Source organism: Phyllostomus discolor, chromosome 5 (genome assembly GCF_004126475.2).
Source record: "Phyllostomus discolor isolate MPI-MPIP mPhyDis1 chromosome 5, mPhyDis1.pri.v3, whole genome shotgun sequence".
Classification (NCBI taxonomy): domain Eukaryota; kingdom Metazoa; phylum Chordata; class Mammalia; order Chiroptera; family Phyllostomidae; genus Phyllostomus; species Phyllostomus discolor.
Window position 1 is genome coordinate 34,141,065 of NC_040907.2, and position 24,622 is coordinate 34,165,686.

The 24,622-nt window shown below is 52.0% G+C and overlaps 1 protein-coding gene across 8 annotated transcripts in view; it reads right to left on the minus strand.

Annotated features, from left to right (window-relative positions):
• Positions 1-24,622, minus strand: part of LOC114496646 (BEN domain-containing protein 5) — a 1,079,970-nt gene that overhangs the window by 167,502 nt on the left and 887,846 nt on the right. For 2 of the 8 annotated variants that reach the window (XM_036026060.1, XM_028512268.2), the window contains one exon: positions 22,014-22,547. The exons of 5 other annotated variants lie outside the window; for them this stretch is intronic. In XM_036026060.1, the coding sequence (XP_035881953.1) occupies positions 22,390-22,547 (158 nt within the window). In that variant the 3' untranslated portion in view covers positions 22,014-22,389. Of the gene's footprint in view, positions 1-22,013; positions 22,548-24,622 lie in introns of those variants that run through there. One more of the 8 variants, XM_036026059.1, reaches the window with a different exon arrangement.

Here is a 24,622-nt window from a genome sequence, read left to right on the forward strand (position 1 = left end):
GGCATTCTAAGAGCTTTGCATAATTAACTAATTTAATTTTTGTAACAACTCCATGAAGTAGGTCCTATTAATTTCCCATTTTACAGATGAGGAACCAGAGGCACAGAGAGGTTAAATAACTCTCCTAAGGGCACACAGCTATAGAGAGCCAAGCCAAGATTTTAGTCTACAACTGCAGAAATCCAACTGGAGAGGCCACATCTTTATCCCTTCACCACATGGCCCCTGGTAAGCAACAACTGCCACCACAATAAGTGGTGGCCCTGCGTCAGAGGGAGGGGAAATGCCGAGACCCACTTACAAACACGGGGGAAGCACTGAGGCTCTACCTGGGGTGTGGCAGGGGCTGTGCAGGGCTCTGGGCTCCGAGAGACTTTTTACTGTAGTTGAGAGCGACATGCAGGATATGTTCGCCTGATGAAAGAGGCCCTCCCGGCAGAGAAAGCAGACAGGCTGAGGCCTGAAGGTGGGAACTGTCTGGGGCCATCCCAGGAAATGCAGGGCCCAAAGGTGGGGGGCACTGACTTTGGGGGGGGAGGTGAGCATGAGGGAACAGGCTGGGGGAGGTTGCCGGGAGGCCAGATACCGAGTTCTGCACGTGGAGCTAAGAAGCTGGGCTTGGTCCTACGGTGGCAAGGAGCCACAGAAGCTTTCCCAGCAGGGGAGACACCGGTCAGGTGGGGGTGCAAGGATCCTTCCTGGGAACCCCCATACATTCTCTCTCCATCCCTGCTCCTTTCAGTGTGGAGCAGGGAGACCAGCAGACTTTCATTCAACACACTTTCACGCCTTACCCACAGTGCTCCAGGCTCTGAGCCCTGGGTGGGGGTAGGGGTGGGGGTGGGGGGGGAGGGGAGAGGATGCAAAAAACGAGTAAGACCGGGTTCTCCCACCACTTTGGAATCGTACAACCAGAGATAAGGCCAATACTAGGACACAAGGCAGTTCTTCAAGAGATGTGCAAAATTCACCACTCCACTGGCCAACCTACAGAGCCCCTGTGCATCCTTTAAGATCCACCACCAACCTCACCTCCTCTGGGAAGGCGTCCCTGATGAGCAGCCGCACACGCAGATTCTTTGTCACTCCCCTTTGGGACTGTGTGTCCTTGTTGGTCTGCCACCCCTGCTGCTCCCCTGACTGAAGGCCCTCCAGGCCTGGTGACCCTGGCTGATCTACCTCCTGGTCAGCACGGACCTGACCCACTGCTGGCATCCCCAGTGTCCACTGATAGGAGGGTGGCCAAGGCTGGGCTGCCCCCCTGGGGAGCTGTGGGTGGGCAGGGGTCAGTAAGGGTGGGGAGCCCTGAGGTTCAGATGCAGGAAAGGCCTCGTGTTGGAGGTGAGACAGGCTCAGACCTTGAGTGACATCAGGAAGCTGGCCAAGTGCTCTGATGGCCTCTGGCGCCTCCAGGAGGGTGTCTTCCAGTCCCCGTGTGTGTGAGTCTGTGGGTCCCAGAGTCCCGGCCTCACCAGGGAATCCATTAACCTTTGATGTTGAAGGCAACTTGTCTGATTAGTGTCATGGAGACAGGCACCAGGCATGGTAGTGTCAGGAAGGTCTCATTTGACATTCTGTCCATTCCCACTAATTAATAGGCCCAGATAGCACAGAGATGAGCTTTTTCCAGTGACTGTCCCCCCCTCCCGGTGCTGGCCACCCAGACCTGGCATAGAACCCACTCCCCAGCTGCCTCTGCCCCGAAGCAAGCCTCAACCGAGTCCTATGGCCCTCTGCCCTGGCCTCCCTCTCTGACCCTCCCCTGGCCCCCCACCCCCACAGTTTCTAAGGGTCCCTGTTTCCTCTTGCCTGGGATCCTGAAGCAGCCTGCTCTGGACATCCCTGTCTCAAGTCTGTCCTGCTCTAGTCCTCCACACTGACGCCAGAGCGAAGGCTCTAAAATGCAAATCGGGTGACAAGACCCCTCGCTGGGACGCCCTCCGTGGCTCCCCAAGGTCCTTGGCACCTGGCCGCAGCCTCCTCTTCCTGGACCCCCTCCCTCTCCGGCACACCCGCCCCAGCTTCCATCTGTGCGCCCCCCTCTTCCATCTCCCCACCTCTCTCTGAGTCCTATGAGCTCCAGGAAGGTCCTCAAGGTCCCTTCTCCCCCAGGAAGGTGACCCCCTTCCCTGAGATTCTGCACTAAGCCTCGGCTCGTACAGGCTTTCCACACACATGTTTTCCTTCTTCCATCCCACAAGCCTGGGCTGAGTGTGTGCCGTGTGCCAGGCACGGCAGAGTCACCCACATCTGTCACCACCAGCCATCTGGAAGCCGGCCCAGGGGTCAGGGGCTCAGGCTCTCAGGACCTGGGCCTCGTCTAACAACCCAGTCCTGCTTTTCGCTGCTCTTGGCCCATGAAGTAGTTCCCGAGCATGTCATTTCCCTTTTCTGGGACTTAGTTTCCTTTTTAGCAAAATGAGATTTTAATCCCTACCCCTGAAGGTGTTGCAAGTTACCACTAAGAGTAGTAGTGACAGTAATGACAACAACGCAGAGTACTAAACTCAGGCCAGGCTCTGTTCTAAGTCCCCCACGGGCAGGGGCTGCCCGGCAGCAGGCCCGGCCCTGGGAAGCACCCAGTGCCTGCTGGCATCTCTGGGACAGTCACAGAGGGCCTGGGGCGGGGGGAGGCGAGTGAGATGGGGGTATGCCAGGCGCGTTCTGGGGCTAGGACACAGACAAGCCTGGCTGGAGCTCAGGGCCCATGTTTAATATAAGATTAATGAAATTGTCAAATTGACCTTGTCAGGGTCTGCTCAATCCAATTACATGGCTGTGGCCCCCGTGAATGGGGTTAAAACAGGAGCACACACAAGAGACACTAGGATGGCGGCCCCGGAAGGCGGCACTGCCCGGGAAGCCCTGCTCCACAGTCCTTCCTGCAGCCTGGCCCACGTGTCCCCGGCTGGCTGAGAACTGCAGGTCACTTTCAGGGCACACACAGTGTCCTCTCACTCTGGAGGGACTGCAGCCGAGCATCCAACCTCCGCCATGTAGGGACCTCAGCCCTCTCACTGATGCCCAGACAGGCCGTGCTGCCTGCTGGACATGGGACACGTGGTGAGCAAGAATAGTCACTGTCCTTGAGGAGTCGTGGTCTGGTGGATGGAGCAGAAACAGAACAGATAGAATTCACCCAATGTGAGCAGTGCCCTGAGAGGCAGCAACCCAGACAGGGCACACTGAGACCAACCCAGTGTCCAGGAGTTTCCTGGAACAGATCGCACTGGAGGTGAGCCGTGGCCCAGAAGAGAGAGATGGGCAGAGTGCAAGGGGACAGCCCCAGCCCCAGGGGACAGCCAGGTTTCAGACGAGAGGACTGTGGGGAGAGGACCATTCTGCAAAGCAGCCAGGGATGTGCAGGAGTCAGCTCAGGAGGGAATGATTAGGTGGCGAGGGGACTGGGTGGGGTGTGGGGGGTGGGCCAGCACAGGGAAAGCCAGAGCAGCCAGGGTGCCTGGAGAGGAGAGGCTGTGGGGGTCACAGATGAGGGGCATGGGGAGCTTCTCTGGGAGCATGGCTTTCCAAGGACTGAGCCCCAACAGTCCTCTGCTGGTAGGAGAGGGCCATCCTCCCTGAAAGGCCCAGGCAGGGACTGGGTGGGGTGGACACTGGGAGGATCCATGGTGTCAGTTGCAGCTTGACTGACTTCAAGCTTCTCAGAAAGAGCCCGAGGGAGAGGCTGGGCATGGAGCTGCTCCCTCCTCTGCCCCTGCAACATCTCTTAGCCCCGGTCCGGGCTGCCTGCCGTCCCCCTCTCATCTGAGACGCTGCCTGTGTTCTTCCAGATGAGCGGCCCTTTCAGTTTACCAAGACTGCTCCGTCCCTGCAACAACCAGCTCTCACTACAGCACCGCCAGCTCGATGGCGTCATCACTCCCACTTCACAGGTGATGGAACTGAGGCCCAGGGCAGGGCAACCAACTATTCCTGCCTCAGGCGCCTTCCTAATAAAGGTGGGGCTTGTGCCTACTCCGGCCTGAAACCCCATGCTCATCCCATCGCCACCCACCTGTCTGCAAGGGAAGGAGGGACTGACCCTGGACACCTTGGCTTGCGCAGTGGCTAGAGACAGGCAGCTTCTAGGTAGCTCCTAACTCCACTTGCCACCACCTGCCTTGTTTGATCAAGAGATAATCCTGCCAACTGCATTTCTAGGGCTCAGCAGGGTCCCCAATGTATGAAACTCACATTTGGATGTTGTCTTTAAGCAAAGTGATTCATGTTCAGCCAAGGATTTCTATTAGAACAAGCACCACAGTGACCCCAGGGAGAACAAATCCCTAGTCCCCTCCCGTTGAATGACAGCGCCGCTCATCTGCTCAGCCAAACCAGAAACAGGGGCATTATTGCCAAGTCCCCTCTCCCCCTCAGATCAGCATGTTACAGTGGCTTTACCCCACAGAGGTATTTCCGCTTTGAGTCACCACCCCCACACCTTCATTTCCAACCCCCAGGACTTGCTCTGGTCCCCACACTCCTTGTAGGGACCATGCAATTGGCCTCCTGGCTATTTTCCCCAATTCCAGTCTCGCCCCCTTCCATCCGTATCTACAATTCCACCAGTGTGGTTCTTCTGAAACCGCAATCTGACCATGCCACGCCTGGGCACCACATTCTTCAAGGACTCCCTGGTATTGCCACCTCAAAGCAAAGTCCAGCTCATCGGCCGGGCACGGGAGGCCCGCTCGCCCGGGGCCTGGCCCCAGCCTCCCTCAGCCTTGTCTCTCAGCCCTCATTCAGTCCCTGCACTCCACGCTCCAAACTGAACATCCTATGGTCCCAAGAAATCGATGGCTTTTTTAGTCACTCACCCACTTACTTCCCCAACCATTTATCCATCCGGTGAGTCCCTAGTACCCTCTAGGCACTCTTCTAGTCACTGCGCTTATGAAACATGCCTTTTAGCTGCTGGTGGGTGTTATGAGACAATATTCCAATAAATGTAGGAGAACAGGAGAGAACAAGGCAGCAGGAGAGGGGCAGGAAGTGCCCCGGAGTGGGGAGTGACGTGAGCACTCTCTCTGATAAGGTGGATGAGAGGAGAGCTTCTGATGAGGGAGACGTGGGCAAGGGCCTGAAGGAAGAGGGGGCAGCCCAGTGGGTGTTTGCAGGGACAGACCTCACTCAGCCCGTTCCCTCTGCTTGTAACGCCTGTGCCCCGGAGACAGCTGTCACCTGAGCACGAGCTCCACAGTCACTTCCTGAGGGCCATGCAAGGAAGGTCAACTGATCCTTTTATGTCTCTGCAGCACCCCGCCTGGTTTCAGGCCCAGCTCTGCAATACTGAGGCACTCAGCCTTTCTATATTCATTCATTCATTCATTCATTCATTCATTCGTTTCTTGAACAAAAACTGCTTCAATGGCCCCTGGCGGCCAGACCCTGTGCTCTGCTTTGGGATGACTCTGTTGCCTCCCCTGTCCCATGGCCCGTGAGCTCCTGGGAGGCAGGGAGGGCCGCTGCTGCTCCATCCCTAACCTCGAGCTAGCCCAGCACCTGGCCCGGAGTGGCTTCCGGTGAGTATTGGCTGAGCGAATAAACATTTGAGATAATTTTATTGCAATACTTCAGAGTAAGTTTGGAGACAGGCATTCCTCTACTCAAGAGTAATTTAATAACCACAAGTGCCTTTAACACAGTGGGGAGGGGAGAAGAAAGAAAAGTATGTTTCCCTTATTGCTGCTGTTGAAATAAATGGCATTTTTAATAAAGTGACCCCATATAGCATATAGAATGTGGCCCCATGATGAAATAAATAAATATGTAGTGAAACTGTGCATTGCAAAATAGACTTTTTCTGGTCTTTTGGTTATTAAATGTAATCACTTCTGAGCTGTGCCCTGATCTTTTCCCTGGAGGCAGGCACACTTTTGATTAAACTGTGGGCCCCAGAGCACTTTCACGGGGAAGGTTTAGCTGCGTTGCCAGAGGAACTGCAGTGGGACGAGCGAGCGGGATGAGGGGGCCAAGGCCACAGCCACAATTTGCTTCTCGCTTGATGGACATGTTTATCTGCAGACAGAGTGCATGGCAGTCACAGGCGTATGGAAATCTTGCAATTAAGGCCAAGTCTAATTAGAGACTACATATTCAAAACGCAAAGGGAATGCTGAGTGGCAGCCACCCTGGTCGGCTCAAAAGTGTGATTATCCCACTCCAGTCCCTGCCTCAGCCACGCGTCTGTCAGCCGAACTACGGGAGGGGGTGCATCTTCCCGCCACACGTGGACTCTCCGGGGACAGCTCTGCCTTCCACATCAGCAGAAACGCCTCGGTCTGCGAAGAAGAGCACAGGTTTGGGGACTCAGAAGACCCGGATCTGAATCCCGACTGTGCCTGTTGCTATCCCAGCCTCGGCGCTTTCATTCCCCTCCTGGGAGTGGTGACAATCACCTGACGGGTCCACGAAGGACCAAGGAAGGGCTTTCTGGGGACCCAGTTTGGGGAAGTTGTTCTCACGGCCTTTGCCCCCAGCCCAGACCTCATAGCTCAGGAGGGAAACTTACGGGGGGAGAGAGGGTGGGGGAAAGGCGGGCTCTTACTATTACACCCTCACTGTGCTCACAAGACCCAGGATAGGATTCTTCTCGGTCTTTTTCTCCTTAAGGATCTGACACTATAATGAACAATCAATTTTATGAGTCCACAGGGTTGGAAACCTGGGACTAGCTGTTTCCTCCCTTAACCCAATCAGTCCCCAGAAGCAAAGGCAGTGAAGGGCTGGGGAGAAGGTGATGAGGGGAGTCTTGATAAACCCAGAGTCCTGGCCCAGAGGCCCCAGTACTTCCTGAGCTCGGACTGTGGCCAAGAGACAATCTCAGAACTGTCCCTGCCCTCGAGCATTCACGATCTAGTCAGGAAGACAGGAAAACAGCAGAGAAGTGTGTGATGTCAATCCACGTTCCTATGACATTTTACAGCCCTCAGCTGCTCTCTCCCTGAACCCTCCCACGCACGAGCCTGAGTGGGAGGAGTTAGCGCCAACCCCACGTGACTGAGCTGCAGGCCCAGGTCTGCATTCAGGTACATGGGACCCCACCACCCGTTACCCTCCCAGTCACAATGTACTATGGACAGTGGGGCCAATAAAATGGCCTTGGTCCAGTCAACACAGCGCAAAGCATATAAAAAAAATGGTCACTTACATCAGCCAAGATGGCGGCCAGTCAGCCATGACACTTTGGTTCATGAGGAAAACTACCGAAGTCAGAGCAGACACATCTGGCAGGGAGACACACCTAAGATATCTGCACACGTGATCAGGACAGCCATGTCTGCTGAGTGGGACCACCCACAGATGGGCTTCTGGGGAAATTCCACACTTGCAATCAGGGGTGTCAAGACATTCATTTATCAAAAGACCCAGAAGGGTGGCATACACCACTTTCCAGGTATAACTGAGGCAGGCTCCAGGCCACTGCTGAGACAGCCGAGCCCCCCACACCAGACTGCTGCCCCGTGCCATGCTGATACCCTTGGTGTCAGCCACCAGAGGCTCTGCCCTGCTGGGCTGAGGACTTTGTCTGTCCTGTTCCCCACCTGGCTTCTGAGATCCTTCCTTGCAGGATGCTGACAACTCCCTTGCCCACCTGGACCTGCAGACTGAGACTCTGGGACTCAGGTTTGTTATTGCTCTGTGTGTGTGTTATAATTCTCTTAGATTGTTAGAGGAGGAGTAGGACATTAATGTATGTTGATGTTCAGCTTTGAGTGAACCTGCACTCAATAAACGCTGAGTGAACAGCATAGCTACTGGGTGTGACTCTTGTCCATTCCTTGGTGCCGAGCAGTAGCCTGGCTGACTGATAGGAAAGACTATTTCACGAACCTATGCCCGTGACACGTATCAAAACCTATTTGCTTTCTGCTCTTTCTCTAGATCTTTTGTTTCTTTGTTTGTTTTAAATAGCTAAAAAAGTACAGATGTCTGCTTTGCACTCTTCCCCATCCTACCTCTGATAAGGACCCTCCCAATGACAGGACCTAACCTGCCTGCCCACGTTTTCATCTTTGCACGTCTGCATGTTGACAACCCACTGTGTTTTACATATTTTAAGATTTTACACACATAGCCTCACACTCTACGTTCCATTCCACCACTTGCTTTTCTGACTCCATATTAAGCCGTTGAGATTTATTTATGCTGATGCACATGGTTCTCAGAGGTTAGTTTTTGTTTTTGTTTTTGCTGTACGGTATTTTGCTCTACAAGGAAGTCAGTGTATGTGTGTGCACGTGCACAATTATCCTGTTGTTGGCCATGTGCTGCACTCCCCCTACCATCCCACTGTGCTTTACAAGGGAACTGTGTACGTGAACATGAACCTTGAACATGGCTAGACTGCAACCAGGGAAGAGGAGTACTGACTGCTCTGACCTCATCACATAGTGCGGAGTCCGGCTCCTGGCTGGCTCCCAGGAGGCTCTGGCTTTGAGGAGGCGCTGGGGCTGTGATGAAAGAGCAGTGGGTGGGGCCGGTCTTGGAGGAGCTGAGGCTTGAATCTTGACTCTCCCTCTTATTAGCTGTGTGAATCTGTGCAAATGACCTAACCACTCTGGTCTGCAGGATCCTCGTAGGAAGAAATAAAAAACAAGAACACCAACTCCTAACTACTCTTGCTGTGATGATGAGGGTATGAAGCCTTCAGCATGGACCCCGGGCAAACAGGGGGAGCACAACAAGGCTAGTGGAAAGGCCCCCTGCCCTCCCCCCCAAGCAGGAGAAAGGGCACTGGGGGGTGGGGGGCTGCGGGGAGGCATCCACACCTCCAGCTGGCTGCCCTTTTCACTCTGCATAAAGAAGTCTGGATCAAAAGGTCAATCTTAAAAACTAAAGAAAAAGAAAACAAATGAAATAAAAAGGGAAGAAAAGAAAACAAGCCACCTCATAAGCATAAAGGAAAGCCCAGGGGAGCTCATCCTTCCTTCCAGTCTGGCTGTGGTTTCTCTCCCATCTGTGCCTTTGGCCAACACTGAACACCTGGGAGAGTGTACTTGGTCTTGGGCCAGGCCCCCTGAAGGGCAGCCCACCCTGCAAAGCCCATCTGCCCTCCTCTGCCCTGGGGGAGGCAGCAGCAGGCTGGGCTACAAAGGGTTAAACCTCTTCCTCTTTCAAGAGATTGAAGCCAATGAGGCTTTTTGCTTAAATGGCCTATAACCATCTCCCAGAAGCAAGCTCCTTAGCTCAGAAAAGTGCACAAGTCAGCAAAATAAAAATAATTTAGAGAGCCATTGGAATGAGGAACTCCAGTCCTCCTCCTGCCTGCAATGATAGCCTCTCAGTAGTGGCTCCTATTTTTCATACCCAGGGCCAGGGGCTTCCCACCAGTTTGGGGACGGAATGTGTCAGAGGCTGAAATCCGCTCCGGTACCAGAGGGAGGGGTACGGGGAGCAGGGGGCCTACAGGGATCCGCCTCCCCACCTGGGGTGCCTTGTGGGCTCCAAGCCCTGCCTTGGCCCTGATGATGCGGTCAGGGCCACGCCAGCCTTCAGAGGCCAGTGGAGCGGAGGCAGTTGCCTGTGAGTTAGAACTGAGAGAGCCGAAGCTCTAGAAAGAGCGTGGCGGACCCAAAGTCCTCACGGGTGCAGCAGGATGCTCCCGGCAAAGTGCTCAGCACTCACGCTGTCCACACGCAACCAGGGCAGCCAGGCCTGTCAGCTGGTGCTGCCTCGTGCCTGCCGTGTGCAGCGCTTCATGCGACAGCCCTCAACGTCAACACCGTCGTTCCTGCCGCGTGGCTGGTAACTCTGGGGACTCGGAAGGTTGGGTAACTCGGCCAAGGTCATGCTGCTGAAAAGTGGAGCAGGAACGTTTCAAACCCACACTCTCTGACTCCACACCACGCTGTTTCCGCGGCCTCGGGACATGCTCAGGGAAGACCAGACCCAGAGACGCGCCCAGCCTGCAATCTGCTCCCCTCTCGCTAATGTTCTGTCTCGCCCTGTCTCTGCCGCCCCTCCGTGGGCTGAGTCCCCACACCCCCACAGGGTGGGCCCAGGGCATGGGGCTGCGTGACAGAGATGCTGCTCCAGACCCAGTTTCCCTGGGCACTCCCCATCTGGACCGCTGCACTGTGGTGCCCACAGCCCCGGTTCCCACCTGGCAGTGCCAATGCCCATCTTAGAGGAAGGTAAGTGGCATCTGTCCCTCATCATCTCTCACACCTGGGTTATTTCAAAACCACCCATCACACTGATGCCAACATGATCTTTCAGCAGCTGCCCATGGTCTTTGGAGTCCAGCCCTTCAGCCTGGGGCCATGGCCCTCCCTGATCCCGCCCCAACCCGCCTCACCAGCCTCCTTTCCCAATACCAATGTCACCTCTACTCCTTGAAACGTCAGTCCTCTTCTACCTCTTGCCCCTTGCTCACAAGAGCAGTGAACATTCACACTGTGTTTACTGTGTATCCAGTACAGTTCTAGTGCTTTACAGAAATTAACGTAATGCACACAGGAGCCTGGGGCCTGCATTCAATGGAGGAGGAAACGGAGACCCAAACCAATTAAATCACTGGCCCAAGGTCACAGAGCCGGGGAGCGGCGGATCCCAGAGGCTGACCCAGGCAGTGTGAGGTCAGATCCCTCAAACGTAACCTCTGCCAAATCTCTTCCTCCTTGCTTGACCTGGTGACGGCCTAACCTGGGGGCAAGGGCAGCGAGGCCTCATCACACCCTCATGAAGGGCTGTCTTGGTTCCTCGGGGCCTGAAAGCCCTGGGCAGAAAGACCCGCTTCTGCCCCTGGTTTCCCACAATTTGAGGTCACTGGGGCAGGATTCTAGGGAGAGCTCCGTTTCACCAGCACCAGGCTGCGAGCTGGGCCCGGGCTCAGAGGTGAGCACACAGGGGCCCCGCCCTCAGGGGCTTCCAGGTCAGTGAGAAAGATGGCGCATCGTGACAACGCGGGCTGACAAGGCCAGCTGAGGTCAGGACAAGGTGCTCCGGAGCAGGGTGAGGGGTCCCCAGCCCAGGCTGGCAGGAAACACTGCAGACCTCAGAAAGAAGGGAGGAGAAGTACAAGTCACAGAGAGGAGACGGCAGGGTAGGTTCAGGTAGAAGAAACACCTGCGTCAAGGAGCCTGGGGCCACTGGGGTTTTGGTGCAGGTCCTGGCTCCTGCCCAGCACAGCTGTGCCACCTGGGGCAGTTACTCAACATCTTTAGGTCGGTTTCCTTGCCTATGAACTGGGAATGGGAGCAGAAATCTGCTTTGCAGGGTTGTGTGAGAAATAAAATAATAAAGAGTGCCTAGTACATAGTAAGTGTTTAATGGATATTAGTTAATTAAAAATAACATCCACATCTACATCTCCTGCACCTAGCACACAGTAGGGGCTCAGCAAAGGGGTAAGATGTAATGGGTATATAGACACATTCACCGGGTCCTGCCCCCAGTTTGCTAACAGCCCCAGGGAAGAGACAACTAAACAGACATTACAACACTGTGCTCTGGGCATTAAGATACAGCAACAGTTGGGGCTGGGAGAGAGGGAGGGCGGGAGGGCTAGGAGGAGATTCAAAAAACTAAAGAAAAGGGGGAGTCCCACTAGGGAGAGGTGGAAACAGGCCCTTCGAGGAAATGGTGTTTGAACTGAGGCTTCAAGCCCGGGGACCCTCGGTTTTCCTTAGTGGATGACCCAGGAGAGGGGCCAGGGCGGCCCCAGCCTGGCCAGGCCTGAGGAGCTGAAGGTAGAGGCAGCAGAAGGAGCCTTAGAAGGACAGCAGAACCGGGTGAATGTTTCAAGCTTGAGGGTGCGCCTCACTGTCTGCCGTCTATGGTGGGGGAAGGGCGACATCCATGGACACCCACAGGATGGCCCAAGGTCATTTATAACTGCGCCAACACTGCTGGCTTCAGGAAAGCGTTTCGGTTGGCCCACTGTGTCTCAGGGGTGAGCAGGGTGAGGCACAGGTAAGGGGGCTGGGCCAGTGTGAGCAGACCCCACAGCCCCTGTGATCACTGCAGTTCATACCCGGAGCCTCCAGGCTGATCCCAACCCGGCCCTCTCCGCCGCTGCTGCGCTCTCAGCAGGGCTGCGGGAACCCACGAGTGAGAACTGCTGAGGATGCCGAGGAGCCGGTGGTCAGGAACCAAGGCCATCGCTGTAGGAAAAGCCACCTCGGGGTTTGTTCCCGGTGTGGGTTCTCCGATGTCCACTGCAAGAAGCCCGGGGCAAGGGGTGCAGTGTGACTGTTGGCAAGCTGGGCTTGGTATAGGTTTCTGGGTAGATTCCAGGTGCCCATGCCGGGTGTGAGGAGGGTCCCTTGCACAGACACTTCCCACAGAACAATCCATGTGGGAGTGGCCCAGGTCCAGGACATTTCTTACCTCCCTCCTCTCGGAACACCACTGGCCTGATCAGGACCCTCCCCCCAAAATGGCCTGTCCCTAGGCAGGAGCTAACTAAGGTCTGTCTTCCCAGCACTGGGATGAAGCCGCAGTGGCCCCAGGGTTTGTCTCCACTCCCTTCCTCTCCCTTCACCACTGGGGTCCGAGGACTGGGGCCACAGTCTCCCTATAAGTCTTTGACATTGTCATGGATTCACTCCAAAGTTTTAAAATGACCACACACTATGTGCCAGGTGCTGAGAACAGAAACAGGAATCAAGATGCTAAAGCGGATGGCAAGTGTACTTGTAATAGAATTTGTGAATATTCCAACATAGGAACAGAGAGAAAAAAATGACAATTCAAATATAGGTACTTATCAACAATTCTGGTTATTGTTTGTTTGGGGTGGGTGGGGGTGTGATCTCTCGTTCTTCTCTATGTCCTAGACACTGGAAATGGACATGGAAAATTATAAACAGGGTTACTTCACCTAAGTGATTCCTGAGATTTTAAAATTTACTTGAAATAGCCCCTTTTCCTTTATCTCAAGGAAGCTACCACCGTCCCCAGGAGGCAGATGGCCAATCCCATTCTACATGTGGTGGGACTCACCTCCAAAGTCACTCAGCGTCGGGCTGCAGAGCTGGCTTTGGGGCGTGGCCCTCTGTCCACCCTTCTTCCTTCCTACCCCCAGCTGCTGCTGGTCAGGACCCGTCAGTCTGGAATCACCAGGAGTGTTTATATGCCGCTTGTCCTAATTACTACATGGAAAAGCAGCGTTGTTTAGGACAGTGGTTTTCAGAGTGGTCCCCAGACCAGCAGCGTCAGCATCACCTGAGAATCTGTTGAAAATGTAAATTTGTGAGCATCACACCAGACCCGCTGGATGAGAAAGTGATTTGGGTTTTCGCACGCCCTGCAGGTGACTCTGATGCAGGCTAAGGTCTCAGAGCCACTGGTGCAGAGAAAAGAGCACTGGGTTTTGCCTTGGGGGACTGGGGTTTGTGTCATCCTTTTACAATGTGACTCAGGAGCTGCAAATGAGCCTTCTTTATAGCCTGTTTCCTTATCTTCAAAATAAGACATATCATAGAAATTGCTGAGAAATCATAGGAAATAATATCTGTGAAAGTCTTTTCAGTAATAACGCCATTCATATTCATTCATTCAACAAATATTTTTTGAGCACCTGGTCTGCCAGATTCAAGCCACCATGCTGGGAGCACCTATTTGTTACCTTTTCAGAAAACACGGGGCTAAGACTGGTGCCAGCAGTTCAGCTGGAGGAGACAGGGTGCGTACCTATGGTCTATAATGCAGACAATCCTCCACTATGGTTCTTTAAATGTTAACCTGCAAACGTGGGGGTGGGGCTGCACCTGTGGGGTGAGGACAGGTACACATCCTGCTGGGGACCTGAGGTGCTACCCTAGCAAAAGGACTTGAACTTGACCAGGACCTATTCCAGGCCAGGCCCCTTGTTTACACGTTTTCCCCTTGGGATTTCGGTGTTATTGGTTCTGTACTGCAGAGCAGGAAAAGCGGCCCAGAGAGGGACGTCGCAAGGCTTGGAGCTGGTCAGGATGCCCAGGGCTGGGTATCATCGAGTCTGATGAAAGGGGTGCGTCAGTGGCCGGAAGGTGTCTGTGTGGAGCCAGGATGCCGGGAACTGAGCACCTCCCCAGGTGGCTTTCTCCTATACTTCCTACCTTCCTGCCAGCACTACAAGGTGAGAAACTATCCCCACTTATCTGACAAGGAACTGGAGGCTCAGGGAAGGAAGGGTGTGACTGCCTAGAAAGAGATGGAGGCTGGATTCAGGCCTCGGACAGCCTGACTCAGGGTCCCCCAGGGTCCACGGCCTGGGCTCCGCAGGCTCTTCCCCGGAGGGCCTCTAGGGGGAGAGGTCTCCTCTGCAGGGAGTCGGGGAGGACTTTAGGCAGGATCAGCCTTTCACCCCCACCTCCTGTGAGTGTCAATCTTTTAATCTTCATGAAAATGATTCTTCTATGCTATAATCCATCCTTACTTGTGTTACATAAAGGGTCTGAAAGTACTAGTTAAATGAGCCCTTCCTTCGTCCCTTCCCCTACTCCCCCTGCCCATCTTGGAGTAAAACTGAGGCTCCAGGTAGACAGGCTGAACTGACTGTCTCACACTTCCCACAACCCTTGGACACCTCCAGGCCCTGGGACGGCCCCGCTGGCAGGGCTTCCGGCCCCATGCTGACTCCCTGGCGGCCTTCGGGTCTTTGCTCAGGTCACACCTTGTCCAGGAAGCCCCCCACTAATAGGCCAACCTTCTCCCCACACACTCAATCTGTCTTACCCAGCTCTACTTTTTCCTTTTTTTCTACAATCTTCTTAATTATTACATTTCCTGTTTATCTTTCTCCCCATCTCATTCCACCCCCACTAGAGTTTAAGCTCTTTGTGTTCTTTACTGATACGTCTCAGGCATTTGGACCAGTGACTGACGTGCGGTAGCATCAGGTGGGATGTGGCTGCAGGGGCGCACTCAGGAGCGGCAGGAAGAGAACGGGCTTTGGCGCCACACTGAGGTTAGAGTGCCGGGCACAGGACGGACACACTGCAACCATGAGTGAAGGGGACGGAGGGAGGAGACTGACAGACAGACTGTCAACTCACAGCCACCTCTCATTCAGGCACAAGCTCAACCGCCCTGTCTCAGCGCCCTTCCCCGACCACACGGCGAAGGTGGAGGCCAAGCTCCTAGACCGATGCAGCTTAGAGACGGCCACCCGGTGAGTGGAGGTGGGGGCTTCAGCGAACGGCCACCTGGCTCTTCCCCTTGCACTGAATTATAAACATCATGATCAGTGACTTGGTAAAGACACAAAAGACCACATTTATACACTATAAAACTGAGAGGGAGGATATATCATGATATACAATTCCATAAGCATCTTAAATACCCAAATGCCGACACAGACAATCCACACAGGAAGAAGTTGGAAGTGCACCTGCACTGAAAGCTAATTTGTCAAACATCTTTAAGAATCCCAAACGCTGGGAACGTCGCAGGGAAGCGACACAGGCATGTCTGCCCTGCTTGGGATATGAACTAACTTTGGAACGCAGTGTGGCAATGTAAAGGGCTCTAAAAATGTTCTTGCCCTGTAACCCAATTAGCTCACCACTGAGAATTTTCTCTAAGAAACAAACAGCCATAAAGGGTCACGGCTTCATAATCTCTCATAGCAGGACATTAGAGACAAACATACAGAGAAGAGCCAAGAAGGTAACCACGGCCCCTGTTGGGGAGGCCGTGAACAAGGTAGCAGCTATGTAAGTCAGGTGGCGGCGGGGGTGTGTGTGCCCTGTGACGTTAAAGGAGCGAGCGAGCGTGGTGGGGGAGGCTGGCCGGCTGCCGCGAACAAAGGCCTGAGGGATGGACAGACCCCCGGACAGACAGATGGGGCCCCCGGGAGGGAACGTGCGCTGGGCTGGCTCTCGGGATTATGGCTGGGTTTTCTTTTTTGGCTTTCCTCGAGTTTTGTTTTATATTTTAAACACAAATGGAAAAGAAGATCTCAACCAGCTGGAATGTTGGGCTGAAACCAATCCGATGAAATGGAACAGAGAGAAATGAGAAGTTCTGTGTTTCATTTAAGAATGTATTTAAGAACACAGCGCCGAGGTGCGAAGGGGTGGGAAGAGCTGTTAGGATGGAAGAGGGAAGGAAAGGGAGCGGAGAAACACATTTTCTGAAGCCTGGAACTGGAGTGGTACTGGCTGTGGGCCTGGCTCAGAGGCCGGCCAGCAAGGCCACCGGGTCACTGTCTGGTGGACAAGGGGCCTGGGGCTGCGAATGTTTCCTCTCCCCTAGCAAACAGTGACGTCAGGAGTTGAATTGGGTGTGAATTCCCTGGCTTCAAAATCTAGGCTCGTTTTCTTAAAGCACAGTGAACTAAAGGGACAAGTATTGTTAGCCAAAAAGAGGGAGCAAGGACCACAAGCTCAATATGAGACCTTGAGCTTTGGTGACGACAAACTCAACATGAGACAATTCTGCCGCTGAAGATGCTAATTAAAGGCCAGGCTACAATGATAGAGACTTGCTGCCCAGGAGTAAGAGGTAACGGTCTCTCTGATCAGGCCCTTCCCGGAGCAGCGTCCAGTCCCAAACTCCAGCTTTTAGAGACGCAGCTGTAAAAGAGCAACCAGGGTAGTAAGAGTCTTAGGGTCAGGGGATTAAGACATACCAAATGCCTAGGTGCCCTACTCACATTATCTTCTATAGCTCTCGATGCAACCCTGTGAGGAAGTAATATATTCCTTCTTTTAAAATGAGAAAAATAAAGCTGAGAGGTTAAGAACTTGTTCAAAGTCACACATTAGTAAGTGGCCACAGCATTGAAACACAGAGCTGTCTAAATCCAGAGTCTCCATTCTCTCCTGGGCAGCGCCCCTCATGTGAGAAATGGTGGGAGAGAATTTGAGCTACTGGTTAGTCTGCGAAGGGACCTGAGTGTAGCCTTCAACTGTGCAAAGAGCTCTACGTAGAAGCATTCTACGTGACTTCAGGGGAGAGCATCTGAGTGACCTAAGAAGTCTCAGCGCTGTGAATTTTTAGCTCAACAAGAGAACATCTCAGTGATGGCAGGCGCTGGTGGGCTCTTAGGTGGGAAGATGAATCCCACACCCGGAGGTTACACAAGCATGGTGCGACACTTTCACGAACATTGCTCCCAGTGGGGAAGAGATCGGGGCAGAGGACCTGGAAGTTCGCATTTGACCCTTAACTTCCATGAGCCTATGAAGCTGCTTGGCAGAAACTGATCAACCCACTGAAAGAAGTAACAACAATATCTGTTGGCATGTGTGTTTGCAGATATAAGAGTAAAAATTCTATGCCCCTAGTAAGCACATTGGTCAAGAGAAAACTAAACATGGAAAATGAAATTGATTCTACTGGAAATGCTTATAGGTTAAGCTATTGTTTTCTGTTACCAAGAAACCAAACCCTGGAGAGATGTGCAGTCTCAGAAATAATCAGAGAAAATATAATGAGGTACTGGTTTTCACCTAAACTGGAAAAATAATTTAAGTCATGGTCACACCCATTATGTGCATCAACATTGTTAAATTTGTTATTCCTCTTGACCCAAATTTATTCCTCTTGACCCAAATAAAATGACCCCAAGAAAATGATAAAAGTATAAAAGAAAAAAAAATGCACACAAAATATATTTATCAACAACCTAAAAATTCCAGGAAGGAAAAAATGGGCCAGCTGAGTGGCAGAGGGTGGGGCTGAGGTCAGTGTACAGGGAACACCCATGAGTACTGGGTGCTGAGCAATGAGCACTGGGTGACTGGAGGGCCAAAGGCAGGTATGAAAGCCAAGGTCAGAGCAGGTCAGAGACAAGATAGGAGCACATTCAGGTGAAGACTGAATAGGCATGGAGAGAACGGAAGGGAGGGCTGGGGAGGAATGCTAACATTAACATTGGTGGCCATTTACCCACTCTCACTGGGACACTTTAATCACGTTCGCAGTCCCCCATAACTAGATGGCATTTTCTCTGTGTTGCAGGTGAAGAAGTCGGTGTTCCGAAAGGTAAAGGAACTCACCCTATGTGAGGCAGTGGGTGCTAGAGTTGGGAAATGGACTCGAATGCAATGACCTTCTAAATTCAAGCTCACTGTACCACCTGCGCTGGACCAAAGCACAGGACTTTCATGAACTGGCAGCTCTGAGGGTCAGTGCACAGCTGGACAGTTGTCTACCAGACTGTAGTGCGATGTCCATCCACCGGGCAGGTGTTAGAGTTGATGGCTGTGAGTTTCACGGAGCAACAGGAAACCACGTTAAATAGAAAGGGAAGGGCACAGACCTGCTGTATGCTATGATCACAGGCATGTCAAACATATCTGCGCCCTTGAGCAAAAGACTAGGAGACAGAGATCACAATGCTTGCAGCAGTGTGATTTGGAATGATTCCCCTACTTTCCCAAAAATTTCTACAAAGTGTTTTTTTCTTTATAATTACTAAAAAAAGGCATAATTTAGAAATACAGCCAAGAAACCCTTGGGCATATAACAGTCACTAACACACTTTCCTCAGCCAGAAAATAAAAACAAGCCACATTTTTGCATTTTGCCTGGCACAAAGGACGTGTCACCAGAGCTCTGGTGGCAGTGCCCAAACCTCACGAGTCCAGGCCCTGCCCAGTCAGTATTGACCGACCCGTCCTACACAGCTCACTGGCATCGAAGGAAAGGGATTGAAAGGAAGAACTGATGTGTAACCAGGAGGGGAAAATCATTGGTGCCTAGACTGCAGCCAGCTTCAGCATCATGTCCAACTAAACAGCATTTGGTGAGCATGGGAGAGTAACTCTAAACGAGGGGTTTGAGCAGATCCTCAGCTACTTAAGAGAAAATGTATTCTCAGTTTCAAATATCCTTAGGCACTTCAGAAGGAGCAGGTCTTTTTTAGTTCAGAAACACTCTTTTTTCTTCATTGAAGCAGGACTTCTACTAGACTGGTATTACCCAGAAGTGGTACTATTGTTAAAATACATGTTCCTGGCTCTGTCTCAGACCTACTGAATTGAGCTCTTTAAGCCAAAGCCCAGGAATCTGTATTTCAGATACATCAGCACATTTTTAAGATTGGACAGGTTTAGAAAATCTTCTTCTAACACAAATGAACTTGCACATATTTGAATGTAATGAAACTGTGAAGTCTCATAAATAGTACAATTATTCCTGGGGCCTCCAAATGGCCTCAGTTAATGAGAATGATTTCCATTGACTAATTTCTTAGGTTGGGTCTCTCCTTCATGTACCCTGAGATTACACAGCTAGGTTCTCAGCCCAGACCACAATATCCCATTCATCTTCCTGGGAAGATGTTGGGAACTGCCCTGCCTGGTATCAGAAGCTGTAACCTCCACCAAGGCTAAGGCTGAGGGAATGACCTTGGACCATAAGCTACCAAGGAGACAAAAGCTTATCTCCCTGGCAGGAGCACCGCTTCTGCTCCTTTTACTTCACCCTGCCTGGTCCCCAATGCTTGGTCGGTTAGCCAATGATGGGTAAGATTCCCCAAGGGGGGAACAACCTCAGACAGGCATGATCACATGGGAAGCCCCCAAGGAAGGACTTTGTGGGCTACAGCAAAAGGGGGTGATGGACCCCCACCCCTCAGCTTTGACAAAGCCTGAGTCCTCATTGTCTGTGAGAAAATCTCCTAATCTCTCGGCTGCCTTACTTTCCTTGCTCCGCCTAAGCCTGAAACAATGACAGAGGGTGGTGCAGCCCTGTGCCGGAAAGGGTGGGTTCCCCGGGTGATCAGGTCTAAGAAAGAATATGTAAAATCCTGTGAAACCTGCTTCGTTTAGAATGCTCTCAATTAAATGATAAGGGTCCAAGGAAGAAGTAAGTTTGTTCCTTGAAGTCTTTTACAGCTCTTTAGCTATCTGACCCTGACTCAAAATAGGCCCTTAGAGTTCCTTGTTATTTGATCCTTACTTCCTGGCAATGAGTAATGAGCTTTACCTGAGTTCCTGTGTAAACAAACCCAATAAAAGCCTGCTCAGGCAGGAGAATGAGGCACTCTCCCCCAGGGAGGGTGGCCGAGGCACTGCCCACTAGAGAGAGTGGCCGTTCTGTCCTTATTTCCCCACAGGACCTGGTTGTCTCTGTGTATGTTTTTCTCATGTTTCGACGAGCCATCCGAAGCGTTCCTCAGTCACTGCAGGCCAGTGGTCATGTCAGGAAGAGCAAAAAGGGCAGATTTTGCACAGACTTGAATTCTACCCCTGCGCCTATGCTGACAACTCTTGGGACCTTGGCCAAGAAGTTATTTAGCCTTTTCTGGGCCCTTGTCCTCATTTGTGTGGGTATAAGAATGGTGGCCTTGCCCTTGTGTAACAGGAATGGGGCACCAGGTACACAGCAGGTGTTGAAAAACCTCTCAGTCTAATTAGTGTGCAAAATTCCCCATCAGAATCAGCTCTTAGGTCCTCCCTTGTCACACCCACTTCTGACTTTACTCTGCCTTGTAAGCTAAGGATAACTAACAGACCTGTGGCTCTTCGAGACTTACAGAGCCCTTCCTCCAGGTGTTGCCTGGCTGGATTCTTCTCCACAACCCCGAGCTATGGACCACTGTTTCCAATTTAGAAGAAATGAGCCCCAGAGAGCCCAGGGAACCCTCCCAGAAGTGATAATGTTAGAATTTGAACTCAGATCCCAACATCTGTCACAACTCCATTTTTCCCCTAACATATGCCTTATACACTGCACATGTCAGAGCATTTTTTAAGTAGAGATTTTCCTGCCTCTGGGTGTCTGTATTTTTGCCATGCTCAGGGAGTAGGGATGAGGTCCATCCTTCATCCTAGTCTCTCCTGCCTTCCATCCTGCCCAGGCCCTCGCTGCCCCACACCACCACACCACTATAGGGAACACACCTCAACAATAAGAACTGACTGAGCACCAGTGTCACTGACCTTACTGACCTCATGAAATGGGCTAACCCATGTTTAACACTTAGAAAAGCCCTGGCACATTTTAAGTATCTGTTGTTGCAGCCACTGTCATCATTTAATCACCCACACAGCCCGTGCCACAGGCATTATTCTCCTCATTACACTGATAGGGACTCTGAGAAGTTAAGTGATTGGTCCAAGATCACACCGCTAGTTTGGACAAGAGCTGGGAAAATACCATAAAAGGAAATTCCCATCTACACATTTTATTAGTGAGCATATAGTATTTCACATTATGGAGAATCATTTAATTTACTAGGATAAAATTCCTCACAGAGGCAGCTGCCCCCCTGCCCTGCCCCCGTGACCCAGAGCTGTGGCTTACAGGCCACCAACGGTTTCATGGTCTAGAGGTAACCCATCAGAGAAACGAGAGGCCAGCGTCTTCCAGCCAATGCCTGAAGGCTGATAACCAGAAATTAAGAAAATAATGATTGCCAACATTTATTGAGCCATATATGTGTATGTGTGTGTGTGTGTGTGTATACACATATACATATATACATATCCATCCTTATGGCAACTCTGAAAGGTAGATATTATCTCCTTCTTACGGAACGGAAAATCTTAGGTTAAGCCCAGGGCAAGCAGGGCAGCAAGGCCTGAAACCCAGGTGCTCAGCCCCGCACCCTTGCTATTTCCAATATACCATGCTGACTTCACAGGCATTACGGAAAAGAAAGCGCAAATCAACAGGAAGATCACATGTGGTTTGCCAGGCTGCACACCAGGCACCTTTGAGGCTCAGTTACTGAATGAGATAAAAAATGGTGTAACTCGAAAGATCATCTGAGATACAAGATGAGAGGAACGAGCTGACAGCAGGTGGCCTGCCCCCAGCTTCCTGACGGTAACCCTGGGCCACATCTAACATCCCCGGCCCCCACCCACCCCTGCACAAAGATCGACTTGAGTTATCCGGGAAGCTGAATCTCCAATCGCCTTGAGTGAGAAGGGCGACTGGTCCTAGATCCGTCCCGTGAAGTAGGAGAAAGTGACCCGCTGCCGAGACAGCCTTTCACATCTGCAGTCGGCAACCACGTCCCATAGGAATTTTGCCTCCTTCCTGATTGTTCCACCCCTCAAAGGACACTGGCCACCTCCACTGTGCACTTAATACCCTTAAATAAATGAGGAAAATGATTGCCTATATCAAAGAATTAATGGAGCTTTATTGTAGAACAAAATAGAGGTACAGAGAGAGAAGTCCTTGAGTGGTAAAAATGTCAGTTCAAATTCTGGGCCAAGTGACAGGCGAGGCAGAGACACTCTACCCCCCGCCATAGCGATCACGCTTTCCCCGTCCCCAGAACGACACGGGTGCCAGGCTGCTGCCTGTGTCTCAGCAGATCCACCTGCATTCTTTGCAGTGGGAAGTCCAAGTTCAGAGCACGCCGCCGACCCGGGCGTCCTACGGCTCACGGCCCGTTCCCCACCATGCATGCTCGGTCTGAGCCAGACGGCACCCTCGCCCGCAAACCACACACCGTGCAAGGAAAACGAGACAGCTTTATGAAAAATCCAAAGTTTATTGCAAATTGTATTTTGCTTCCCTTCGTTCTTCATTTTTACAAGATTTATTGATATCCATGATTTTTTCACAGATGTACTTGTTGACTTTGGAGAGTCTCTGTGCAATTTCAGTTTCGTCCACAGTTTCTTGTGCTATTCTGTCATATAAACACTCTGGACAGGGAAGAGAAACAAGAAGGCCAGGGATTAATGGTCAGTGGAGTACAAATCGTTTTTTGGGGGGTGGGTAGAAAATGTGCCTCCCGACACACTTCCCAAGTACCAATTCACTTATCTGGCACGGTATTTTCAAATTTTCATCACAGAATGTACATAGAAAAGAATACGTATATACTGTAAGTTTACCCCTTCAAATAATGATAACACAGCCATGTGCCCACCATTCAGCTTAACAAGACACTGATCGTGGCTCTGGAGCCCCAGGCTGCCCCAGCCCCGCTCCACCCTCTCCTCACCCTCACTGGAAGTAACCACTCTCCTCAAGTTTTGCTTTTCTATCCCTTTTAATAACACAGATGCATACATCCTTAAATAATATAATTGTTTACTTTTCCCTGTAATTTTTTTTTTTACTTTTTTATAAGTGTGTCCATATTGTATATACATTTCTTTCTTTTTTTTGCTCAATATTACAGTTTTGAAATTTACCCATGTTCAAGTGTATAGCTGCATGCCATTCACTTTCACCGGCGGGCAGTGTTTTATTGTAAGTCTGTTCCACAATCTGCTGGTCCATTGTACTGTCAATGGACGCCTGGGTCACTGCCAGTGTTCTGTGATCACAAGCACCCGGGCGTATGTCCCCTGGGCACCTGGTGAGGCAATGCCCCAGCACTGGCCCTGGAGGGGTGCTGCTGATGTCAGGGTAGGTGCACGTTCGACTTCACGAGGTGGGGCCTAGAACCACTTCACAAAGTGGTCCTGCTGCCTGGCGTTCCCCAGAGCAAGGTCCTCAAGGACAGTGCTCGGCCTTATCAGGTAAGCAAGACTCTGACAACCTGCTTGGTGGGTGTGAAGTGGGGCCCCGTTGTGGCGACTGCTGATGAGGCTGAGGACAGTCGCTCGCACGGAGTCTGCCGCGTGCTGGGATGCGGGCCTGCCCGGAGCCGGAGCCCGGCTACAGCCTACTCCCTGGCCTGGGACCAGGGGCACATTGTTATCCCGATTCCTCACCCCACCAACGGGGATGACAAATCAAAGTGCATCTTTTTAAGGCTGCCTGGGGCATCTGAGGTAAACTTTCTGCAAGCCTTCTTAAAACTGAGAGGAATACTACACCTAAATGGGTCTTACGATTCTTTAATGTATATACAACGGTTCACTCCCAGCACCCAGAATAGTGCATGGAAGAGGGCAAGTTAAATAAATATCTGTTAAATGAATGAATCCATTAACGTTTTTCCAGCAAAACCTGAGGGGACATAAACATCCTAGACTTAAGAGGGTCGGGAATGCACCATGAGGGTTTGTCTTCACCGGCAAGACTTTTAACTTCCTGGAACCTAAGCTTCCTCACCTGTGAAACAGGAATGACAACCCAGTCTTAAGGAATTGCTACAGAGGATGAACAAAATCCGGTGTACCAGGCCAGCCCGTGGCAGGTAATCGTCCGACAGAGGCAGAACGTCAGCGCTAGAGGGGATCTCAGCGACTGACTTGAGCTAACCCGCACTTACATGCGAGGAGCCTGAGGCCTGGACAGAGGGAGGGGGTATGGGCAGAATCCACTGCGGCCTCCCCCCACCTCTGAACCTTTCCCTGGGCATGTGGCCAGCCTGCCTCCTGGGGCCATTCCTGCTGCAAGGGTGCACGCTACAGGCGTTCTTTCTCCAAGGCACCCACCCTCTCCTCCCCACCGAGAGGGCTTTTGCACAGAGAAGCCTTGAAAGCCTTTATTGACTCCACTACTTCCTGACCACTCCCAAGCCCCACTAATCTTCACTTGTCTTGGCCTTTCCTTAGGGACCCAGACAAGAAGGGAGGGGCTCTGTCTATCCCCAGTCACTCTGCTTTCATCCACCAGCTTTATCCACCTCCTCATTCCAGACTGTCCCACAAGTCAGGGCCTTTGCTCTTCTCTTCTCAGATTACCCTGGCCCCATCCTCCACCTGCCTGACTCCTAGTCATTCTTCCCCACACCGCCTTCTTGGAATCTACTGGACTGAGTTAGGAGACGCCACTCTGCTTACAGCTCTGTGCTCGCACACTTGCCCGGCTCTTTCTCTGT